Genomic DNA, 24,282 nt, shown 5'->3' with positions numbered 1-24,282 from the left:
CGTGCCTGTTTGGCGTGGTGGCGCTGGCCCTGGGTGGCTTTCTAATGGCGCACCACTGTGTCAACCGCCAGGACATGAGGCACCACTGGGCTCAGGCCTGTTGCCCTGGGAGACGGGCATACTCTGCGCAAGAGGACGCCCTGCTGCCGCTGCCGGGTACATCCACGGCCTCCGCGGCTGGGTCGATTGGTAGGGGCAACGGAGATGCAGTCAAGTGTGCCCACAGCAGCGCTGAGTCATCCTGCACCAATAAGAGTGTCCCCAGCATGCGAAACTCCGCCCAGGGAAGTAAACTGACCAATCTGCATGCAGAGGCGGCGCAGAACAAGTCCCTGCCCTTACTACACCTGCCCGCGCTGGCTAATGGTGCAGCCTTGCTGGACAACAGCCTGACTGAGCACTCTGTGGACAACGAGATCAAGATGCACGTGGCTCCTGTGGAGGTGCAGTTCCGGCCCGTCAACAACAACAACAATCCCACCGCCGCCACCAATGGACACGCGGGCCGGCACCACAAGAACAGGGCGCGGGCCCACCGGGCCAGCCGACTCACGGTGCTGCGCGAGTATGCCTATGATGTGCCCACCAGCGTGGACAGCAGCGTGCAGAGCACCCCCCACAGGCGGCATCGCCACGAACACCACGACAGTCAGCAGGCACGGAGCAGCCGACGGGCAGCCTACATGGCCTACAGAGAGCGCCTCCAGAGCCAGATGCAACAGGACAGCAGTGACGCCAGCACGTCCCTGCCCCGACGCTCGCGCTATGCCGGCAAGGGAGGGGGCAGCACTAGCACCCTGGGCAACGGGGCTGTCAGAGGAGTTGGAAGTGGTAGTGTAGGAACAATGGTAGGATCAGGTGGAGAAAGTGAGGGGGTTGGGACTGCTGCTTCCGTTACGAGTAAAAGCAGTAGTAGTGTAAAGCAGCCCAATAACACAGAACTGGTGGAGGAGGGCCAGCCCAAATCGTACGGGCTCAACTTGGCTATACAAAACGGCACGCTCAAAGACAACGGGCAGAACATGCCTTTAATCAACACAGAGAGCTTGAGCTCGGCCAACATAAAGACTGGCCTATGGAAACACGAAACTACCGTGTAGCGAATGTTTTCTGCACCAAAGACTGCATATCACGTGCTCTACCCTTCAACTGTGAAATTGAATTTTATACTATTGTTGCTTTTTAGATTTCTGTACAATATTTTTTTTTTACATTTAAAAAGAAAAATGTATCGGGATAAATAGTCCCACTATTTTGAGTTTGTGAAAGTGTGTGTTTTGGATGCCACTCATCTGTTTCTGTAGGAGACATTTTATAAATGGTCTATTTTTACATCATTTAATCCCGATTTGGTTACACTGTTCTCAAGTTTTGTACGTGAAACTGCATGGTCTGTACCGTTACTGTACCGTGCATATCCATTGGGCTGGTTCTTTTGTATTTTCTAGTGTGTTCCAACGTAATAAACCAACAGTTTCTAATTCCATTCACCTATTTTGAGTCTCTCATTCCCCTGTTCTCGGTTAACCTTGACTCCGGCATATTTCAAGAGTGCGAAGGCGAGTCAAAACATCTTGGTTCTCAAAAGTTCCCCTACTGTCAGTGGTTCCTTGACAAGCTCAAGGAACCACTGGCTTGCTCAAGGGGTCGGCTGGCTTGCACCGCCTGCAGTGATTTGACAGCGAGAGTCACTGTCGGCAATGAGAGGATCATTAGTGCAGTGCATCTTCACCTCTATACCTCTCCCCTCTCTGTAGCAGACCATCAGTGTTTTATACTGCTGCATATATCTGTTAGGAGAGAGTGGGGAGGAGTGACGACTGAGCTGTACTTTACCGCACAATGTGTCGCAGAGGGATGGATTGCCATCATTTAGTCTGCTAGATGCATCCACTTGTCAGTTATCATGTACTGGTCTTAATCCGTTGATTAGTAATCTCCGTCTAGGGCCTAGGGACAATCCATGCTGGAGGGTCTGCCCTAAATGCTCACAATACGTTTTGACAGTCATTTGTTTGACATACTGCACCTATTACGAATCAACCTGTCCTTTATTCAACTTTTGTGTGAAGGTCATGTAAAAAGAAAGTCCAGATGGGATTCATTAAAAAAAAGACTGACTAACTTTTGAAGCCACGAAGGACACAGCAAAGAAAGTAAAGACATCACTTGAATGTTTATGCTAATGATGCAATACAAAGCATATTTCAGGCAGGCAGAGGTGTATTACCCGGCCATCTTGAAAGTGACAATCTGTAATACGGCCTTTGAATAATGTATTGAGCAGTTATGGCTTGATTAGTGTTGGCTTCAGTGATTCCCTCCAGTCAGGAGAGTGAGCTTCAAATAATGACAGAGGTTTCAAGGAGTCGATCCCATCTGTTAGGAAGTTAACTCGAGGTTGACACTTTTCTGTTTTCTTTCTTGAGCTCATCAAGTCGACCAACGGGCTGATACAATTGCTTCGAAATCACGCAGAGATCCGATATTAATAGTCAATCGCTTCCCCAAATGTGTGTTTAGAACTCGGCAAAGGGTATCCAATGCTTCCAGGACAACTACAAAAAGTAGTTGAGGAACTTCAAATGGTGTTCTTTTTTGTCGTCAACTATGATTTCTTAAGAGCGTTTCTCAACCACGTTCTTATGGGAGGCGAAGGACGGTTAAGGTCAGACGAGTAATGCCTGGAAGAAGCATCTGGCTTTGTTGTGGAAACTTGCCATGGGAATTGAGATTGATACCTTCTACAAAGTCGTGCCATCTGTGCTAGTCACAATTAGCTGGCTCGAACTGTCTAGAGGACAATGCATATATTACCTGGAGCGTCTTAATTACTTACAACTTTAGAGGCCTGAACTATAAATGAGCAACCAGCGTTTCTAATGATCACGGCAGTGTCAAGCCATTGTCTTATTACATGTAGCGAAATATGAAACCAGGAATCCGTGTGGTGGTGAGAGTTGAGCGTTTGGTGTGCTCCTGCACATGGGGGAAGGGGGGGGGGCATTTGGACTGATGTTTTAAGACCATGCAGTCCCTTTTGATGGAGCTTTTCTCTATTCTGTATTCTTAGTATTTTCAGCTAAAAATGATGAGTAGTCATGTGCTTTTATCTGAACGCATTGTTTGCAGTCACACCTGAGGGAGAGAAGACCAGGTGGAGATGACTGGGCGAGTGGAAGAACTTGCCTTGAGCCGAGTGAAATGGAGGACATTCATCAATGGCCTGTGCTGAAGTCAAAGCAAGTCGTTGTTTGGCTTGCTTGTCCTGAATCCAACTGTTGCAGGTCTATAGGTATAGTCACTTAGGATGTCAGTATGGGAAAGTGGGATCTCATGGGTCTTTTCAGGCTCATCCAAATGGATTCTTGACTATGCAGATGGCTGGTTATGGGGGACAGATGGGCAATGGGCAGAGGTCCAGATTTAGCTAAGTGATGAAGAGGTAGAGATGGTTGAGCAGAAGGAAGAGCAAGAGAAGAGAGAAGGTAGAAGTTGAGGAGGAGAAGAGAGGTTCCTTTGTATTTCATTCCATTCCTGTAGGACTCCGAGTGCTCAGTTTTGTTACAGCCCCGCACTAACACCTCTGCACTAAACCTACATATGTTGGTTAGTTGAAACGTTGCAATATGTTACAGGTTTACAAGAAAGCCACAATATTGCACTATTGATTGATTCTTTCAAAATAATCTGAAATATTTTGACTCATTAAAGTCTTCTATATTAATTGACATGTTCATGATTTTCGCTTACATTTCCATTGGAAGGCATGCATTTTAGGCTATGACTACCCACGATACCTCAGAGCGTTAGGATAATCCACACAAAGGCAATGACTGACCACGGTAAATGGAGAACACACACGTTTGTAATATCCAAATCCAGGGACCTGCTTTTTGTGTACCATATAGCTCAGAAAATGGTGACTTTAGACTGAAGTTACATAAACCCATCACACATAACAGACTGTGTGTTAGCCTCATCACCCCCAGGCCACACTCAGTTCTAGTGCGACCCGTCAACTGCATAGTAGAATCAGCAGGTTACAGCTTACTGTGACAATCACTCCAAATTGCATCTGAAGGGGAAGCTACTATGACTGACCCACTAGCTTTTTGGGTAAACTAGCTTATTTCATGACCTACAATTCAACTCTAGGGCATTTGCACACATTCATATGCTATTCAAGTCAAGCGAATGTGCTGGCAGTGGTATTTACAAAACATCCAAGTGGGTCACATTTTCTATAGTATACCCTACTAGGCTTGTATTCAATTAGGGTTGCACAATTCCAGTAACTTTCCCAAAATTCCCAGTTTTTCTAGAAATCCTGGTTGGAGGATTTACGGATTTCCTTCTTATTCCATCCTGAATAAGTGTCCTCAGTTTAACTGTGACCTTAATTGCCTACCGTCTGTAAGCTGTTAGTGTCTTAACAACCGTTCTACAGGTGCTTGTTCATTCATTTTTTTATGGTTCATTGAACAAGCATGGGAAACAGTGTTTAAACCCTTTACAATGAAGGTCTGTGAAGTTATTTCGATTTTTACGAATTATCTTTGACTGACAGGGTCCTTAATAAGTGTTTCTTATTTTGCTAAGTTTATATACCTTGATTAGATAGGTATTCACCCCCTTGAGTCAATATATGGCAGAAACACTAGCGATTACAGCTGTGAGACTTATTGGGTAAGTCTCATTAGAGCTGTGCACACCTGTATAATATTTGCCCATTATTCTTTTCAAAATTCTTCAAGTTCTATCCAGGTGCTGAGGATCATTGCTTGTCGGCAATTTTCAAGTTTTGCTATAGATTTTCAAGCAGATTTAAGTCAAACAGTATTATAAAAACTTAGTATCCCTTTGCGTTGGCTTTTTGTTATTGTTCCATACATATGCATGTTTTGGAATGCTTGTATTTTTTTAAATGTATTATTTTTTAGCCATTTGGGTCATTATTGTGGAGTCACTACAATGTTGATCCATCCTCATTTTTCTCCCCTCACAGCGAATGCTCTGTAGTTTTAAAATCACCAATGACCTCATGGTGACATCCCTAAGCAGTTTCCTTCCTGTCCTGCAGCAAAGCTCAGTAGGACAACTGCACCTTTTGATGTGAATGTGTGGTTTAATACATCATTCACAGCATAATTCTTATATTAAAAAGGATTATAATGGATTGTGTCCCTTCTACATATTGTCAGCAAATTCTGCAATCAACTGAGTAAATTTACTCCTGTTTCACACCAATGGTTACACCAAAGCTGTCCGTTGTGCTTTAGGTAACAGACAGTGTCCAAAATAGAGATGAAAGTGTCTATTCCCAGTAATGCAGAGTATAACTTTTTACACTCATTCGCAAACTCCTTTGATTTGTCACTGACAGGGACTCAGTAGAGTTTGTAAAAAGTAGAAAGGAAGCATTTTCTGTGAAACGTCAGTTTTGTTGTCTACATTTGCTGACAAGCAATCTGGGTGGTCTTTTGATCTCAGAATTTAAAGTATTAGGGTCTGCATGGTAAAACCAAGACGTGTGTGTGTGTGTGTGTGTGTGTGTGTGTGTGTGTGTGTGTGTGTGTGTGTGTGTGTGTGCGCACGTGCATGCACAGCTGAAATATTAGCTACCCACAGTACCATACTCCTGCATGGCCCCAGAATTATATATAGTCAATATATTGTGTCAATAGGAAGAACTTGTATATGTCCTTGAGTCAGCTTTTCATATCCCTGTACGGTGCAGACTACAGAATTTAAATGGGTGCATAGTGAAACATTTACCTGATTTTATTCACATTTTGGAATAAAAAGGGTGTAATTGCAGACCGAATTAGCGGTGTTTTCTGATGTAGGTGTTACTTGATATCAAGTTACATTCATTGACGTTCACCATTGGTCTGTGCCAGTTTCTGGTCCGTTGGGGACAACTGTAGCGTTGTAGCTAACCCTAACTATTTTGCTAACCTTAACCTCTCCTAACCTGCCACATTAGTTAACGCTGCTATGTTAACGAATCATCTGTCAAGAAACCATCAGTCTCATAACACCAGAAAGAACCAATTTAACTTGGCCCAGGTGCCCCGTTAGGCGTGTTTTACACGGGGTGAAAGTTGATTGCATTCATTTTGGAATCTAGTTGCATCACAGGCATGAGCCAGATGCTCGTTCAAAGCCCTGGGCGAAGTTGGCGCAAAAGAAAAGTGACATAATTAAGCACGAGGAGTAATGATTAAGATTCTGTTTTCACATGCAAAAGTGATTGATTTAGATTTTTTTTTAAACGCTTTATCTGCCTTCCCAATGAATATTAGTTTGAAAATTAAAACATATCCCTTAATATTTTAAGGGAAAGAGATGGACGATGCACCATGCTGCCTTGTTGACAACATGACCAAGCAGCGTCAACATGACCTCAACGCTTTTGGTGCCCTGCGATTCAGCATAATCGGATCCGCCCAAAGGCAGATATCGATGAGCGAAACGCCCGGAATTACGGTCTGCAATTATAGCACATTGTTTGCGCGCGCCCATGGAGAATGTCATGCGCGCGAGATTTCTGCAATAACTCCAGTACAAGTTGCAAGTGAGCATCTATACAACAAACTATCCAGCACTCCAAACACTCACCGTCGGAACTCAAACTAAACTGCAACTTATATGACCATGGATTCAAAGACGAATAGAGTGGAAAGCATTTCTGCCCGAGTGGATGCTGCTGGGTCTTCAACTGGTAGGACAGTATTTGCATGTTTATGCCCCTATGTTTTGTTATGAATCAAAATGTCGGGTGCAGTTGGAGCAACAAGCATGTTATTTTTCCCTCGGAATAGTTTGCATGGAAACTTTTGCTAAATGCTACTTTTTTTTAAAGAGTCATGTGTGTACTTTTGTCTTCTCCGTTATTATAGGAATGAAATTCATCCCTACCTTATTTGGTAGATTATACTACTTGGCACACTCTTGTCAATTTGAACAGCTGTTTATGATTAGCAACACCTGAATGAGGCAGCATCCTTTGTGTCGCATGGTTTTGTATTGTAGCCCAATTGTTGAGCATTACTGTCCCAGCATTTGTGTAGGCATATTGGACAAAAAGTTTATCAGATTATTAAATACATATGTAGCTGACACCAATATGATAAAACAATATTGCCCGAGGTGGTGTGCTATACGGCCAGTATACCACGACCAATATACCACAGATAACGCCTCGATCACAGTGTCATTGCATTTTGGTACACCAGAAGGACATTTATTTTCAATGGAATGCTGCGTTTCCTGTGCCGTATTGCTTTGCAGATGCAGTTGGTGTGCGTTCTGTGTGCTGCATACGTTGGATTTATCGAACGTAGGCGTCAAACTATACGTATATGGTTGGACAGAAATGGTAGCAGAAGGTGAATGTTGAACTTTTGTTGCACACACATCCAGATGATGCTGCATACTATTTTGCGCAAAAACACTATCGGTGTGGCCAAGGCTAATGCTTCGAACAGCGTATTTGCGCAAAATGGTATGCATAATAATTTTGATATGTGTGCAACAAAAGTTCAACATTCACATTCTGCTACCATTTCTGTCAAGCCCTCTACCCATACAGTTTGACGCATACGTTCGATACATCCAACGTATGTACCACAAAGAACGCACTGCCCCCGCAACGCAATACTGCAAGGCAAACGCAGCGTTTCATTGGGCATGAATGTAATTCTGGTGTACCAAAAGGCAATGACGCTGTCGGTGCTGATGTGAAGCAGAGTGCCTGGACACAGCCCTTAGCCGTGTTTTATTGGCCATAGACAGTGTCACAAACCTCTGAGGTGCCTTACCACTATTGTAAACTGTTTACCAACCCATGTTATAATGGCTAATACATCCACATGATTCGCAATACTGCAGTCAGGACCAAACTGTGTAGACTGTTTAACTAGGCCTAGCTAATGTTGTAATCACCATTTCTGTAATGTGAAAACTTCAACCATATAACTGACATTCCCTCCATGAACATTGTTGCTCTTATCTGCTCAACTTCATTTCTATGCAACTTGAAAGCAAATAATTTACTACAATGGTACACAATTGACTGTAAGTACATTTAACCTCTGTAGTACCAAGTGCCCTTAAAAACAAAAATGCACTTTTAGATCCGCAGTCCCTGCAACTACATAATAATATGCCATTTAGCAGACGCTTTTATCCAAAGCGACTTACAGTCATGTGTACATACATTCTACGTATGGGTGGTCCCGGGAATCGAACCCACTACCCTGGCGTTACAAGCGCCATGCTCTACCAACTGAGCTACAGAAGGAGCTCATTTGTCCATTGTGACGAGAAGGGGGCTCGATCATTGGTGGTCATGGACAATCCAGTTTGTTCTACAGTAGAACTGACCACAGGTTGCAGAACACCTGCATTCTAATCCCGGCTGCTTCTATTCTCTAATCTGAGTATTTGGCTGCTTTCCAGGCAGATTATCACTCTGCTATAGTTGCTGGGTTTCCCTCAGGCGGCTCATCTCTTCTTCTCACAAAGCAGTTGAACAGCAGTTAACAGATCGTTATCCCCTCACACAGGTCAATGTTTTTGTGCTGTTTGTGTCTCTTGATCGGGTCCTTATTATGCCTGCATTGGAGTTTGAATCAAAGGATATCAAGGAATCCCCAACTGAGCAGATGGAAGTGTGCTGACCTCTGCAGAGGTAGAACGTGTATGTCATTTAAGTGCTTTTCACATTTTCCCTATGTGTACTCGGATGTGACATATGAAACTGATTTATTCTGACTGGGTAATTCTGTACCTCCATTAAACCAGCTCTACTGACAAGGAAGATTAACCATGCAATCATTTGATATTCTTGTGGTATTGCAATAAATGCTCTCAGTTTCTGGCAAGATTAGTTTAAGTACTTTAATTTGCATATTCAATGCATTTAGCTGCTTTGTCTTAAGTTTTTTTTTAACCTTGCATGATGCTTTTTATATATATATATGTGTGTGTCTTCTCTTTATATTCGGGCCATGAGTGGTCAGTTTTATATTCCGTAGCTGTATAATCTAAGTGGTTGCCTAATTTAAACATGTTGGCTAAATATGTTGTACAATGACAAGTGACACTGTGCAGTGTTGGCACATAATACCATTTTGTGCCGTCTCTTCTAGAAAGACAGTGTATCAACCCTAAGTGTTAGAAACATATTCTGTAATACAGGGGTGGCCAAATCTCCTCCGTGGTGCTACTCGGTACATTCAGGCCTTTGATCCAGCCCTGATCTAACCTGCTATTTACCATGACATTGATGAGCTGAATTAGGTGGTTTTGAGCAGGGCTGGTAGCCCTCTAGGTGACTTGGCCACCCATGATGCAATGTAAGGATCCTGCCTCCAAGCTGTGTAAATAGGCAGGGGTACTCTGCATGTTATTGTGTGTAAATATCTGCCTAGTCTTGGCCATTTCACTACATTGCATCAACAAACTGATGGGCGGCCAGTCACCCTTTTCAGTTGTTGATCAGCGTTGGCAACCGCAAATCAAGCTTTTCATGTCATTCAAGTGGCAATGCATAATGTTTGAGTGTACCAGGACTTGATACTAGTTCCCCCCCCCCCTAAACTTTTCTTGGAATGGAGTTGTCCCTTGTGAAAAAGCGACAACCAGCCACCCAGTTTGGGGTACCGTGGGGGCAACGATGACTGGCATCACTGCCTCATACATCCTCCTAGTAGAATACCACAGAGCTTTTACAGTGGAGGAAGATGCTTTCTGTAGGATCGGCTGCTATTTCTCTTGCAATTCTGGCAGGTATATTAATACAACAATAAACCACGGTAGGTTTTCCTCAACCGCCTGTCAGATGACCAGTCACATGCCTAGTCCCAATAGGCAGAAGGAAATGGAATCCTTTGGTTCGGTTTATCAGATATGTAGTAATGTCTTTTTAAAAATTTTAAATGCAGAAATCCATTTCAGCACCTTGGTTGGCACCAGTATGCACTAACGGGACCTGGGCCCGTTTTCCCGATAGGTTTCTCGATAGTGATCGACCTTAGGCTTAGGAGTGTTTTCCTACAACCGCCGAAGATGTAAAATGCGTTTCCTAAAACGCCACACAGAAAGTTGGCTCAATGCTCCGTTGGAGCATGTCGCTACTGATAGGTCAGAAAGGCAGTGTAGCTTTTGGATCAGCTTTCGCAATTCAAATCTTAGCTTAACATGAATTATTTCCGCATACTGACGGATCAGCTCCTAGAGATAACCACCTATGGCTACAGCAGGTGGCTTATTCTAATACCTACCCAATATAAATGCCCACACGCTACACAAAATATTTTGAAACAAATTAGACTGTAGCAAAATTGAACTAAATTTATTGAACATGTAATGTATTTCAATATGATTGTTATTGGCCTAATTTATTTTTATGCAGACATTTTGGTTTTCATTTGAAGCACCTTTTTGTGTTGCTTGTTTGTATTAATTGCAAAGTCATTGGAAACTTTTAAAACTTTGTTCTGAAGTTATTGGCTGTGAGCCCGATAAAGAGACCAATAAACCATGTGATTCTATGTTTAGCTGAGATCTTCTGTGTATAAAGTGATGCATACAATACCAGCATACAATACCATTCAATCAAATGTATTTATAAAGCCCTTCTTACATCAGCTGATGTCACAAAGTGCTGTACAGAAACCCAGCCTAAAACCCCAAACAGCAAGCAATGCAGGTGTAGAAGCACGGTGGCTAGGACAAAAAAGTCCAGAACCCAGGAAGAAACCTCGAGAGGAACCAGGCTATGAGGGTTGGCCGGTTCTCTTCTATCTGTGCCGGGTGGAGATTATAACCGAACATGGCCAAGATGTTCATAGATGACCAGCAGGGTCAAATAATAATAATCACAGTGGTTGTTGAGGGTGCAACAGGTCAGCACCTCAGGAGTAAATGTCAGGCTTTTCATAGCAGATCATTCAGAGTATCGCTACTGCACCTGCTGTCTCTAGAGAGTTGACAACAGCAGGTCAGGGACGGGTAGCACGTCCGGTGAACAGGTCAGGGTTCAGCTCAGGTCAGGCAGAACAGTTGAGACTAGAGCAGAAGCACAGCCAGGTGGACTGGGGACAGCAAGGAGTCATCAGGCCAGGTAGTCCTGAGGCATGGTTCTAGGGCTCAGGTCCGCCGAGAGAGAATTAGAGAGCATACTTAAATTCACACTGGATAAGACAGGAGAAATACTCCAGATAGACTGACCCTAGCCCCACGACACACAAACTACTGCAGCATAAATACTGGAGGCTGAGACAGGAGGTGTCTGGAGACACTGTGGCCCCGACCAACGATACCCCCGGACAGGGCCAAACAGGCAGGATATAACCCCACCCACTTTGCCAAAGCGCAGCTCCCACACCACCAGGAAGATCAACCCGGACAGGAAGATCACGTCAGTGACTCAACCCACTCAAGTGACGCACCCCTCCTAGGGACGGCATGGAAGAACACCAGTAAGCCAGTGACTCAGCCCCTGTAATAGGGTTGTGGGACCTTTATTGTGAGAACCATGCAGCGTAGTTTTTTTAGCACTCGGCTATTAAACCTAGTCTTATAACAAAGAGTCGCAGTGTTCCTGCTCTTCATTCCTGCTATTGGCTTTAATCATCTCGTAGTAGATGGGAGCATTGAGTTCAGCTAGATTGAGGAGAGCTGACCACGTGAGAGTGTATAAGGCCATCTTTGAAACATCTGTGTTTGTCAGCCAATGTTCCTGAGCTCACAGCAGAGTTTCGACAGATTGAACAGGCTGCCCTCAATCTCCGACAATAGAGACGTACATCTTTGTGTTTCAGAGGACATTGTTTCTTAACACCGGATCAATGATCAGACGTTTCTGGTGACTACAGACTGCAAAGGATGTGTGTATTCTATGTACAAAGTAATGTCAAACACTAGCAAATATTATAAAGACACAGTAGATGGCTGTGTCTTTAAAACAATGGCAATGTGCCTTTTAAAAAATATTTTTGTCAGATGACTTGATCATCAGAATGCAGATCTCTGAAAAAGCAGAAAGCCATTCCAGTATTGGCACCCAGGTTTACGGCTTGCTAAGTGATCTGTCTGTGTATCTACAGACAGTGTTTTAATCAGTAATGCTGACTATTATATGAATTGTAGAAAGAGCAGACCACTGTTCTGTATTGAATTTGGAAAGTGAAGGCATGGTTCCACCCCATGGCTTTCAAATTCACCCATTGATTTTCAAACCATTAGAGAACTCCGGTAGGACGGATGCATTATAAACAAATTGGTCTCTGAAAGTGTTTTTTAAAAGGTGAGACCATGCCAGCCGTCTTAAGACTAACTAGGTACAAAGTTGATTTCATCTAAAAAAGCATCCCTCTGAAAAGGAGGATTTTAATTGTGGAGGAGGGAGGAGAACTTCCCCGTTTGTCTCTCAGGCGCTCTCCACCTCCATCTGTTTGCTTTGGAGCCAGCTTTTATTTTTTTTCATAGGGGTGCCGGGGTGGGAAGCATCTGCTAGGATGGCCGTCAGACTCGGGCCATAATGTGAGAGAAGGGGATGGAGGGAGAGATGGATGGAGGCAGATGGGGAGAGGGAGTGGATGTGGTGGAGTCTGTGTGCGGTGGTGGCAGAAATAAACAACGCAGGGAGGAGTGAACAGAAGGTGTTTGTTTATGATTGCTGGAGGCCAGAAGGAGACTGGACTGTTTAGATAGTCAACCCCTAGGCTGGTTTATGCCACACATTCCACTCCATTTGACTTCCTTGGATGGGTATGCCAAACAGGTTGTGCCACCGAGTGACAGTGCCAGTCAGCTCCTTCACTGTAGTGTGCTGTAGGCTACTTACGCACAGTTCAGACGCCATAAGCGAGTCCAACTGAATAGAAATTCTAAGCGGGCTTGGCATGGTTGAGTGCTTTGCTTGTTTTCATACAACCCCTCTCAACAGCTCATTGGTTTTCACGATTCACACACCTGTGCATTGCAGAATTTAAAGTTTTAAACAATTAATGTGATTGGTTTAATTTGTCTCGGTTAATGGAACAGGACTTCAGATTCCATAACTCCCTTTTTACTAAGGAATCAAAGTCTCATCCATGAGATCTGTTAGCAATATTCAGCCTACTGTGCCATGTAGACATATTTTCTCAGATTGCAAAACAATTTGTACGTTGTAGTGCCCCGGTTGAAAAGTCATGATTTACTGTTATTTCCTGCTTTCCAAGGGCACCAAAACTACACTAACCTTGAGCCAAAGTGTTTCTGCCACCACAAACAGACCCTGGGCCTGTTCGAATGACCACCTGCAAATCCGAGGCCACGATTGTGCTTCCGTTGTGGCTATGGTCGCGAAGCAATTCAAATGTAATTCATGTGGATTACCATTTCTCCCGACAGTGGAAGAACTGCTCTGGCGCGCTGCTTGAGACGGAGCCGTGATTCACCCGCACCACGCCGAAAGAGTTCGGCAGCCTCTGCCCCTATCATCAAAAGTCAAGTCCGAGGAGGCGCACTGCAATGTTTCAGACGGCACTCTATCCCCGCTCTTCCAAAGAGAGTGAGATGTTGTTGTTGTTGTTTTTTGAGCGTTGTTTGAACTAGGGCAACGTGTCAGAGAATGTAGCCAAGCCTTATAATGTACAGAGTTGCACTGTTGTCATAGAGGTCTTCTGAAATTTCATGCTGCCTGCCCATATCCTGAAGTACTGATCTGGAACGCTACATCTACAGCCATCAGTCCCCCATGTCAATGATAAATGTTCTGTTTCATTCTCATCATCCCCCGCGCTCTTCATTTATGTCCTGTCTGAACGCTTTGAAAGAAAGACATTTATGAAATGTTCCCAACTGCCCATCCGTATGTTTATTGGTGTGGGATGGAGGTCATGGTTCATGTTTCATATATATGATGTAAGAGCATGCAATTAAGTGAAATCATCACATGTACAATGGAATGGCCTGTCCAATTGGCTTCTTTGCGTTCTGATTGGACAGATGAAGAGGTTGATGGATAAAGATAATAGGCTAATGGAGCCCTGCAGAGTTGTCACAATTACCCATCTCTTTCTTTTTTTTATCTCACAACACTATTGGAAATGGTGCGAATTGGATTGTGGAAAATAAATCCGATGTTGAGTAAAGGAGCTTGGTTTAGACACCAGTTTGAAACCATTCAGCCTGTGAGTCTTGCTGGCTGAGATCCAAGATCCACACATTATAGAGTACCACAGTATGAGTCATAATACCCATAAAACCTAGCGGTCAAACAGATGGCTCCAATAGTCATTCCACCATAGGGAATTTTAGAAACACTTCAAATAAGGGCTGTGTTTCGTGTAGGCCTACCCTGGCGTGATGTTTTGATCAAACAAATCTCTCAGACAATGTCACTTTAATCAATGTATTCGGCTCTATTTACTCGAACATGCTAATTAGCATCATGGTAGACATCATGCAAGACTACAAATCGCTGCATGCTCCTGCACATCTTTAGTTGACAGCTTTGCAAAATAAATGAAATAAATGAAAGTGTCCTGGAGAGATTTACACGGTTATCAAAAGTCACACCAGGGTAAGCCTACACAAAACAGACCTTATTTGAACTGTTTCTAAAATCCCCTATGGGGAGAAATGGTGGAAAAACGATTGGAACTATTTTCCTTGTTTGACTGCTAGGTTTTATGGGTATTATGACTCATACTGTGGTACTCTATTGTCGTTCTCTGATGACGTCATATACAGTTCTATGTATTGATTTTATAGGGTAGTTGTTTTTTGGAACCTTGTTGCCATTTGGAACATATGATAGATCTTTCAAATTGTTTTGTTCACAATCTCATTCAATAAGAGAAAAGCAAATCTCACACTACCCATTAGATGTGTGCAGAGTAGTCAGACCAAACTGGTATCGTCGTAACCGATATGGGAAATTTTCTGGAAGATCCGAGTATTTTTATGTAATTACCCTTGGGGGGGGTCACTTGACTGACATATTTCTCATGTCAGTCAAGTGAGGTCCTATGTGGTCTACATAACTCAACTGGATTGTTTGCCTACCTAAAGAGAAGGGTGGGCTGTACGTTGATCCTGCTGCTCTGTTTGGATAGAGTGAAGCTGTATATCTCTGTCCACTCACTTCATAATTTCACCCCATCACTTTCTCTTCTGTTTTTAAGTCTGATCATTCAGACCGCTGCTGCCTCTCTTTAGCCTGCTACTATGATAAATGGCAAGGATGTTTGCTATCAATCTATCAAAGTGCATCATATCTAAGCGGGTAGGGGAAGAAAGATGACACGTCGACCCACATTCTGATTGATAGCCAACTTGTCTGTGCTCTGCAAGTTGAGGACACAGACACGTCTCTCTCACACACACATACACACACTTCTCCCCCCTCGGCTCCTAATCTGCAGCTTGTTTGGTCTAAACGTGCAGAGCGATTGGTAACCTATTTTGCCAACATCTACTTCGTTTTTTTCCTAAGATGTTTTAATATGCCTATCACGAGTCTCATCTGATCCGACTATCAACTGTCAATTTTCGGATACGATTACGAATATGGCCATGTCTGCACACCCCTACTTCAAGACTATGAAATAACACATATGGAATTGTGTAGTAACCAAGAAAGTGTTAATTAATCCAAATAGGTTTTATATTTGGTGGTCTTCAAAGTAGCCACCCTTTGCCTTGATGACAGCTATGCACACTCTTGAAATTCTCTCAACCAACTTCACCTGGAATGCTTTTCCAACAGTCTTGAGGGAGTTTCCACATGAGCTGAGCACTTGTTGGCTGCTTTTCTTTCACATTGCGGTCCAACTCATCCCAAACCATCTCAATTGGGTTGAGGCCGGGTGATTGTGGAGGCCAGGTCATCTGATGCAGCACGCCATCACTCTCCTTCTCAATCAAATCGCCCTTAGACAGCATGGAGGTGTGTTGGGTCATTGTCCTGTTGAAAAACAAGTGATATGTCCCACTAAGTGCAAACCAGATGGGATGGTGTATCGCTGCAGAATGCTGTGGTAGCCATACTGGTTTAGTGTGCCTTCAATTCTAAATAAATTACTGACAGTGTCACCAGCAAAGCACCATTACACCACCTCCGTGCTTCACGGTGGGAACCACACACGCAGAGATCATCCCTTCACCTACTCTGCGTCTCAGACACTGCAGTTGGAACCAAACATTTCAAATGTTGACTAATCATATAAAAGGACAGATTGCAACCGGTTTGATGTCCATTGTTCGTGTTTCTTGGCCCAAGCAAGTATCTTATTATTATTGGTGTCCTTTTAATAGAGGTTTCTTTGCAGCAATTTGACCGTGAAGGCCTGACTCAGTCAGTTTCCTCTGAACAGTCGATGTGGATGTCTTGCTTGAACTCTGAAGCATTTTTTGGGGCTGCAATTTCTGAGGCTGGTGACTCTCTAATGAACTATGGGTCTTAATATCCTGTGGCGGTCCTCATGAGAGCCAGAATTCATCAAAACCATCAGGGGCTTTGTGACTGCACTTGAAACTTTCAAAGTTCTGAACGAACTGCAGAAATTTCTGAAGCTGGAGACTCATATCTCCCTCCCTAGCTTTAAGCACCAGCTTGTCAGAGCAGCTCACAGATCACTGCACCTGTACATAGCCCATCTGTAAACAGCCCATCGATCTACCTACCTCATCCCCATAATGTATTTATTTATCTTGCTCCTTTACACCCCAGTATCTCTACTTGCACATTCAGCTTCTGCACATCTACATTTCCAGTGTTTTAATTGCTATATTGTAATTACTTTGCCACCATGGCCTACTTATTGCCTTAAATCCCTTCTCTTACCTCATTTGCACTCACTGTATATAGACTTTTTGTTTTCTTTTGTTCTACCTCTATTATTGACTATGTTTTGTTTATTCCATGTAACTCTGTGTCGAATTGCTATGCTTTATCTTTGACAGGTCGCAGTTGCAAATGAGAACTTGTTCTTAACTAGCTGGTTAAATAAAAATGAAATACATGTTCTGCATTGACTGACTTTCATGTCTTAAACTAATGTTGGACTTTTGTTTCTCTTTGGTTATTTGTGCTGTTCCTGCACTAATATGGACTTGGTCTTTTACCAAATAGAGGTGTCTTCTGTATACCCCCCCTACCTTAGCACAACACAACTGATTGGCCCCAAACTCATTAAGAAAGAAAGAAATTCCACAAATTAATTTTTAACAAGGCACATTTGTTAATTGCAATGCATTCCAGGTGACTTCCTCATGAAGCTGGTTGAGAGAATGCCAAGAGTGTGCAAGCTGTCAAGGCAAACGGTGGCTACTTTGAAGAATCTCAAATCTCAAATATATTTTAATTTGTTTAACACCTTTTTTGGTTACTACATGATTCCATATGTGTTATTTCATAGTTTTTAGTTCTTCACTATTATTCTACATTGTAGAAAATATGAAAAATCAACCCTTGAATGAGTAGTTGTGTGCCAACTTTTGACTGGTACTGTATACTTGTACCGTATACCTGAACCGACCCGTTATTTTTTTCCCCAGTCCCCTGCAAAGCCCTCACTTTGTCACTCAATCTTATTCCAGTGTCTGCCTGCCAGCTTTACATTTTCCCCCGTGTGTAGGCTACCTCACCCTCCCTCAGAAGCATAGTCGGTCGTAGCGACTGACATTACAAGCATGATTCAGTAATTAGGGAGAGATTTTATTATTAGGTGAATGGAATAACTTTTCCATTGAGGGTTAAGGATCCTATAGTATCAAGTTTCACTTTGGATTAATTTTTTAATTTTTAATTTTACCTTTATTTTACTAGGCAAGTCAGTTAAGAACAAATTCTTATTTTCAATGACGGCCTAGGAACAGTGGGTTAACTGCCTGTTCAGGGGCAGAACGACAGATATTGTACCTTGTCAGCTCGGGATTTGAACTTGCAACCTTTCGGTTACTAGTCCAATGCTCTAACCACTAGGCTATCCTGCCGCCCCATTAACTACAAAGGTTAGATGTGTTTATTTACATTCGGGTGCTGCTCTACACACACACACAAGCTTGTTAGCTACATTGCTAGCTAGCTCTGGTCTAGCTGTCAAACTCTAGGCGGCATTGTTTAATGTAGTGAAACAGAGTCATGATCAAGGGTGCTATCTCTGGTCCAACGCTAGTTAAGCCAACTCTCTGAAGTTCAAAGGCATTCAAAGTTTGTTCATAGAAGCCGCTCCACCGTAGGTATAATTCTGTGGGCCTAATTCAGATAATGCATGTCATAACAAGATGCCCAGCACCCTCCTCACCTGTGAAATTTCAGTTAAATCCTGCCAACACTACACTTGTCTGTCCAGTGCATGTACATGGCTTGCTCGCTCCATAGCAAGCTGCTCTATCCATTGGTGATGTAATGTTGAGCTGAATATAATTTTTGTTTTCCACGGTTTGAAAATGAACAGAAAGGAATGATATCAACCATAACTTTTTGGGGATTTGTTTTGGGGACCTGTTCAATTTTATTTTATTTTTGTGGACTAACTGGTGGAACAGAATGCAAACAACACCGATTCTGTTCAGAACATAATAATATATATGCCATTTAGCAGACGCTTTTATCCAAAGCGACTTACAGTCATGTGTGCATACATTCTACGATAACAACATTAGACCATTAGACCATAACAACATTAGACCATAACAACATTAGACCATTAGACCATAACAGCATTAGACCATTAGATCATAACAACATTAGATCATAACAACATTAGATCATAACAACATTAGACCATTAGACCATAACAACATTAGACCATAACAACATTAGACCATAACAACATTAGACCATTAGATCATAACAACATTAGACCATTAGACCATAACAACATTAGACAATTAGATCATAACAACATTAGATCGTAACAACATTAGATCATAACAGCATTAGACCATTAGATCATAACAGCATTAGACCATTAGACCATAACAACATTAGACCATAACAACATTAGACCATAACAACATTGTAAAATAGTTTTGGTTTCAACTCTTGCTTTTTAGGATTAAATGATTTGCGCAAATGGACTCCGTCCCAACGTGTAGTGATCAAGTGCTTTGATATAACTCATTTTAGCAATGAATGTTATCATTATTTTTGGGTGCAGTGCAGATGGAAGTGCATTATAACTATTTTGCCACACTGTTGAAGCAGACAAAAGTTTGGTATGTTCATGGTTTGACATTTTTGATATACATCCAGAAAAAAAAGTCCAATGATTTATACCCATAGTCCGTTAAAGCTCCCCAATAAAGCAGTCTGGCAAATCTAGATTTGTTCATTACTCAGAATAAGCGACACATTGATCAGGAATAAGGGGAAAGTAGAAACCCTTTCTTACCACCTGTGTAGAGAGTAAACACTCAGTATACTATAACACCCAACTGTGTTGCTGCTCTTTCAGTTTGGACTAGAATGTAGTGGAATCTAAAACATTCTAATCGTTCTATTCTCACAGTATTGCTCAGTCGGCATTCCTTGTCTCTGTGTAGTTGCAGTCAGATTTTGTATTACATCGGACTAGTGACTGTTTTCCTTGTATGCATAGGCAGACACAAACACAATGGAGAGTAATGTCTTTCAACGTGCTCGTCCAAGAATAATACACTAAAATCCGATGTAATGGGAATATTGGATTATGTCTCAAACATCTTTTCTTCTATCAGGCATATTTTGTTAATGTTGTCATTGCTGGTTGAGCCATGAACCCAGGCTGACAAGATTGTGCCACAAGCAACCTAAATTAAGTGACTCTTGCCTTACATTTTCTGTTGCTCTTTACTATAGGCCAGTCAATTTGATATCTTTGGAAGACTACTTTCCCCTGAAGTGGGATGATATGTTACAGTAGGCAATGTTGTGCATAGGAATTGGAAGATGGAGCCGGAGGGAATGGCTGGCTGCTGTCTTATCGGCTCTTAACCAACCATGCTATTTTCTTGTTGTTTTTTTCACGTTGTTCGTAACTTGTTTTGTACATAATGTTGCTGCTAATGTCTTATGACCGAACATCTCGAATATCAGAACTGCGATTACTCACCTCAGATTAGACAGAGTTTATATTCAATGAAGGAGATACTACAGACACCCGACCAGGCCCAAATCCCCGTCATTGCCTGGACAAGGAAACAGGTTTAGTGGAAGAAATCTGCCTTTGCCTTCTGTCCTGCTTCAATCGCTGGAAAATAAATTGGACAAACTGAAAGAACGTATATCCTACCAGTGGGACATTAACTGTAATCTTATGTTTCACCGAGTCATGGCTTAGCGACGACATTAAGAACATAGAGCTGGTGGGTTATACACTTTCGGCAGGCTAGACTAGCAGTCTCTGGTAAGACAGTGCGGGGGCCTATGTATATATGTAAACAGCTGGTGCACGATATCGATGGAAGTCTCTAGGTTTTTGATCGCCTGAGGTAGTGTGGTCTACAGCTTATCATGATACTCTATCTACCTAGAGTTTTCATCTGTATTTTTCATAGCGGTCTACATACCACCATAGACCACCGCTGGGACTAAAACCGCACTCAATGAGCTGTATACCACCATAAGCAAACAGGAAAACACTCATCCAAAGGTGGCACTCCTAGTGGTCAGGGACTTTAATGCAGGGAAGCTAAATCAGTTTGACCTAATTTCTATAAGCATGTTAAATGTGCAACCAAAGGGAAAAAAACGACCACCTTTACTCCATACACAGAGACGCGTACAAAGCTTTCCCTTGCCCTCCATTTGGCAAATCTGACCATAATTCTATCCTTCTGATTCCTGCTTACAAGCAAAAAATTAAAGCAGGAAGCACCAGTGATTCGGTCTATAAAAAGTGGTAAGATTAAGCAGATCTACTGGATTCTTTTGCTAGCACAGACTGGAACATATTCCGGGATTCTTCCGATGGCATTGATAAGTATACCACATCAGTCACTGGCTTTATCAATAAGTGCATCGAGGGACATCGTCCTCAGTGACTGTACGTACATACCCCAACCAGAAGCCATGGATTACAGGCAACATTCGCACTGAGCGAAAGGGTAGATCTGCCGCTTTCAAGGAGCAGGACTCTAAACCGGAAGCCTATAAGAAATCCCACTATGCCCTCCGACGAACCATCAAACAGGCAAAGCGTCAATACAGAACTAAGATCGAACCGTACTACACCGGCTCCGACACTCGTCGGATGTAGCAGGGCTTGCAAACTATTAGACTACAAAGTGATGCACAGCCGTGAGCTGCCCAGTTACACAGGCCTACCAGATGAGCTAAATAACTTCTATGTTCGCTTCGAGGCAAGAAGCACTGAAACATGCACGAGAGAATCAGCTGTTTCGGACGACTGTGTGATCACGCTCTCCACAGCCGTTGTGAGTAAGACCTTCAAAAAGGTAAACATTCAAAAGGCCACAGGGCCAGATGGATTACCAGGTATGTACTCCAAGCATGTACTGACCAACTGGCAAGTGTCTACCCTGTCATTTCCAATCCGTCCCTGATTGAGTCTAATACCAACCTGTTTCAAGCAGACCACCATAGTCACTGTGCCCAAGAACACTAAGGTAACCTGCCTAAATCACTACTGACCTGTAGCACTCGCGTCTGTAGCCATGAAGTTCTTTGAAATGTTGGTGTCATGACGTTGCCCTCTTTGGGTATAGCAAGCCCCATCCCCCTCTCCCTGCCTCCCCCTTGCCTCCTTCAACAATGCTGCTGTGGTCAGAGAGAGGTTGTAAATTCCTGAGAAGACCCTGCCACATGGCCACACAGTATAAGAGGCAGAGTTCATTTTCATAGAGAACAAAGGAATTTCTCCCACCTCACAGAACTCGAGGTCCGAACAAATTTCATGTTCCGGGGGAAAGTATAACAGATCGGTGAAGAATCCAGCTACGAACTGGTCCTTTTGTTACAACTTGGGGAAGCTCATGGGAGACGGTGTGGCCACATTACCAAAACGCTGTTTTTATAATAGCCTCATATATGAGGTTTACATCTAATTGTTGTATAAGATGAATGAGTGAGTATGATACTGTTTACACAATTTTACAATGTGATTTTGGACTGTTCAATGAAGGAAAACTCAAAGGGAATTGGAGTTAACTAAATCAGAGGACTGCCCCTGAGCCCAGTTAGGGTCAGGCATCCTGGGACAGACCTTTTCTGCCATTCTGAATAAAACCCAACTTTGAGAAATTATCACCAGACCATGTTTTTCTCCATTAGGAGAGGACGAAGGTTGTAGACCATTGCTGAAGCTTTTAACCATACCACGTTTTAAAAATCTTAGACTATCGATACTGACAGAATAAGAACAAGTCTTTGATGTTAATTACTAGTCTGCAAATAGGAATTCGGTATCATTGAACGCGAAGAACGACAACCGCCAAAACATCCATTCTATAACAAATGAATGAATGTCACTCTGAACTATCCCCTGAGAGAGGGAGAAACTCTCCAACAGAAACAAACTTTTCAACAGCGATCAAGACGACACAATGAGCGTAAATATATATATTGATTGCAATTGTTCCCGAATTAGTGAGCGTTCATGTGCAAAGGATTAGCATTTCAATTGTTATAATTATCAACGTTGTCGTGTCTCATCTCAGTTGACCCCCACTTCCCCTTTTGTCTAACAAGCCGCAATGCTGGTTTAGCACACTGGGGCACATTCCCCTATCATTTCTTGTAACCACATCATTTACCTTGTTTGTTTATGCATTTCTGTGAATTACTTAGTTAGTAATAAATAAATGATTTAAGACACATGATGTATGGATGACTCGTAGTGAAGACTGGGTTAGTGCAATTTACAACGTTTGGAATGAGACTAACGTGAGGTAAAGTAAACAATGAATTAATCAGAAGACTATGGATTAGATATGAAAATATCTGAAAGGTTACATTAGGAAATTATAACCTTGTAGTCTGAATATTTTTTCCTTGGTGCCCTTACTTCTTAGTTAATTACAGTTACATGATTAAACAGTTGATCGCGTAATACTAATTACAGAGAATCTTTGATAAAAACTTTGTCTTCAATTTAATGATAGTAAAGACATGACACTGGTCATGGCTCACATCTACACCATTATGCCAGAAACCCTAGACCCACTCCAATTTGCATACCTCACCAACGGATCCACAGATGAGACAATCTCTATTGTACTCCACACTGCCCTTTCACACCTGGACAAAAGGAACACCAATGCTATTCATTGACTAATATCTCAGCGTTCAACACCATAGTGCCCTCGAAGCTCATCACTAAGCTAAGCACCCTGGGACTAAACGCTTCCCTCTGCAACAGTATCCTGGACTTCCTGACGGGCTGCCCCCAGGTTGTAAGGGTGGGTAACAACACATACACCATTCTGATCCTCAACACAGGGGCCTCTCAGGTGCATGCTCACTCCCCTCCTGTACTCCTTGTTCACTCATGACTGCACAGCCAGGCACGACTCCAACACCATCATTAAGTTTGCTGATGTCACAACTGTGGTAGGCCTGATCAACGATGGGACTGACCACCTCCCTGTAAGCTGAGACCTGACAGTGTGGTGCAAGGACACCCTCTCCCTCAACATGATCAAGACAAAGGAGATGATTGTGGACTACAAGAAAAGGACGACCGAGCAGCCCCCATTCTCATCGACGGGGCTGTAGTGGAGCAGGTTGAGAGCTTCAAGTTCCTTGGCGTCCACATCACCAACAAACTATCATGGTCCAAGCACACCAAGACAGTCGTGAAGAGGGCGCGACAAAACCTATTCCCCCTCAGGAGACTGAACAGAATTATCATGGGTACTCAGATCCTCAAAAGGTTCTCCAGCTGCACCATCGAGAGCATCACCACCTGGTATGGCAACTGCTCGGCCTCCAACCGTAATGCGCTACAGAGGCTAGTGTGTACGGCCCAGTACATCACCGGGGCCAAGCTTCCTGCCATCCAGGACCTCTATACCAGGCCCTATCTGAGGAAGGCCCTCAGAATTGTCAGACTCCAGCCACGATAGTCATAGTTTTCTCTCTGCAACTGCACGGCAAGCGGTACCGGAGCCCCAAGTCTAGGTCCAAGAGGCTTCTTAACAGCTTCTACCCCCAAGCCATAAGACTCCTGAACAGCTAATCAAATGGCTACCCAGACTATTTGCATGCCCCCCTCCTCCACGCTGCTTCCGCTCTCTGCTATTATCTATGCATAGTCACTTTAACTCTACCTA

At 43.0% G+C, this 24,282-nt stretch overlaps 2 protein-coding genes across 2 annotated transcripts in view; both read left to right on the top strand.

Moving 5' to 3' along the window:
• LOC124007946 (adhesion G protein-coupled receptor A3-like) overlaps nt 1–1,480 on the top strand; it is a 50,111-nt gene extending 48,631 nt beyond the window's left edge. The window contains exon 19 of the mRNA XM_046318839.1: nt 1–1,480. This exon is cut by the window's left edge and continues 395 nt beyond it. Within this exon, the coding sequence (XP_046174795.1) occupies nt 1–1,100 (1,100 nt within the window). The 3' untranslated portion in view covers nt 1,101–1,480.
• Nucleotides 1,481–6,276: 4,796 nt separating this feature from the next.
• Nucleotides 6,277–24,282, top strand: part of kcnip4a (potassium voltage-gated channel interacting protein 4a) — a 270,469-nt gene continuing 252,463 nt past the window's right edge. Inside the window, exon 1 of the mRNA XM_046319225.1 lies at nt 6,277–6,727. Within this exon, the coding sequence (XP_046175181.1) occupies nt 6,655–6,727 (73 nt within the window). The 5' untranslated portion in view covers nt 6,277–6,654. The remainder of the gene's footprint in view (nt 6,728–24,282) is intronic.

The sequence above is a fragment of the Oncorhynchus gorbuscha genome, linkage group LG21 (assembly GCF_021184085.1).
Source record: "Oncorhynchus gorbuscha isolate QuinsamMale2020 ecotype Even-year linkage group LG21, OgorEven_v1.0, whole genome shotgun sequence".
Taxonomy (NCBI): Eukaryota; Metazoa; Chordata; class Actinopteri; order Salmoniformes; family Salmonidae; genus Oncorhynchus; species Oncorhynchus gorbuscha.
Note: the sequence above shows the minus strand (reverse complement) of the source record. Positions and strands in the feature narration are given on the sequence as shown.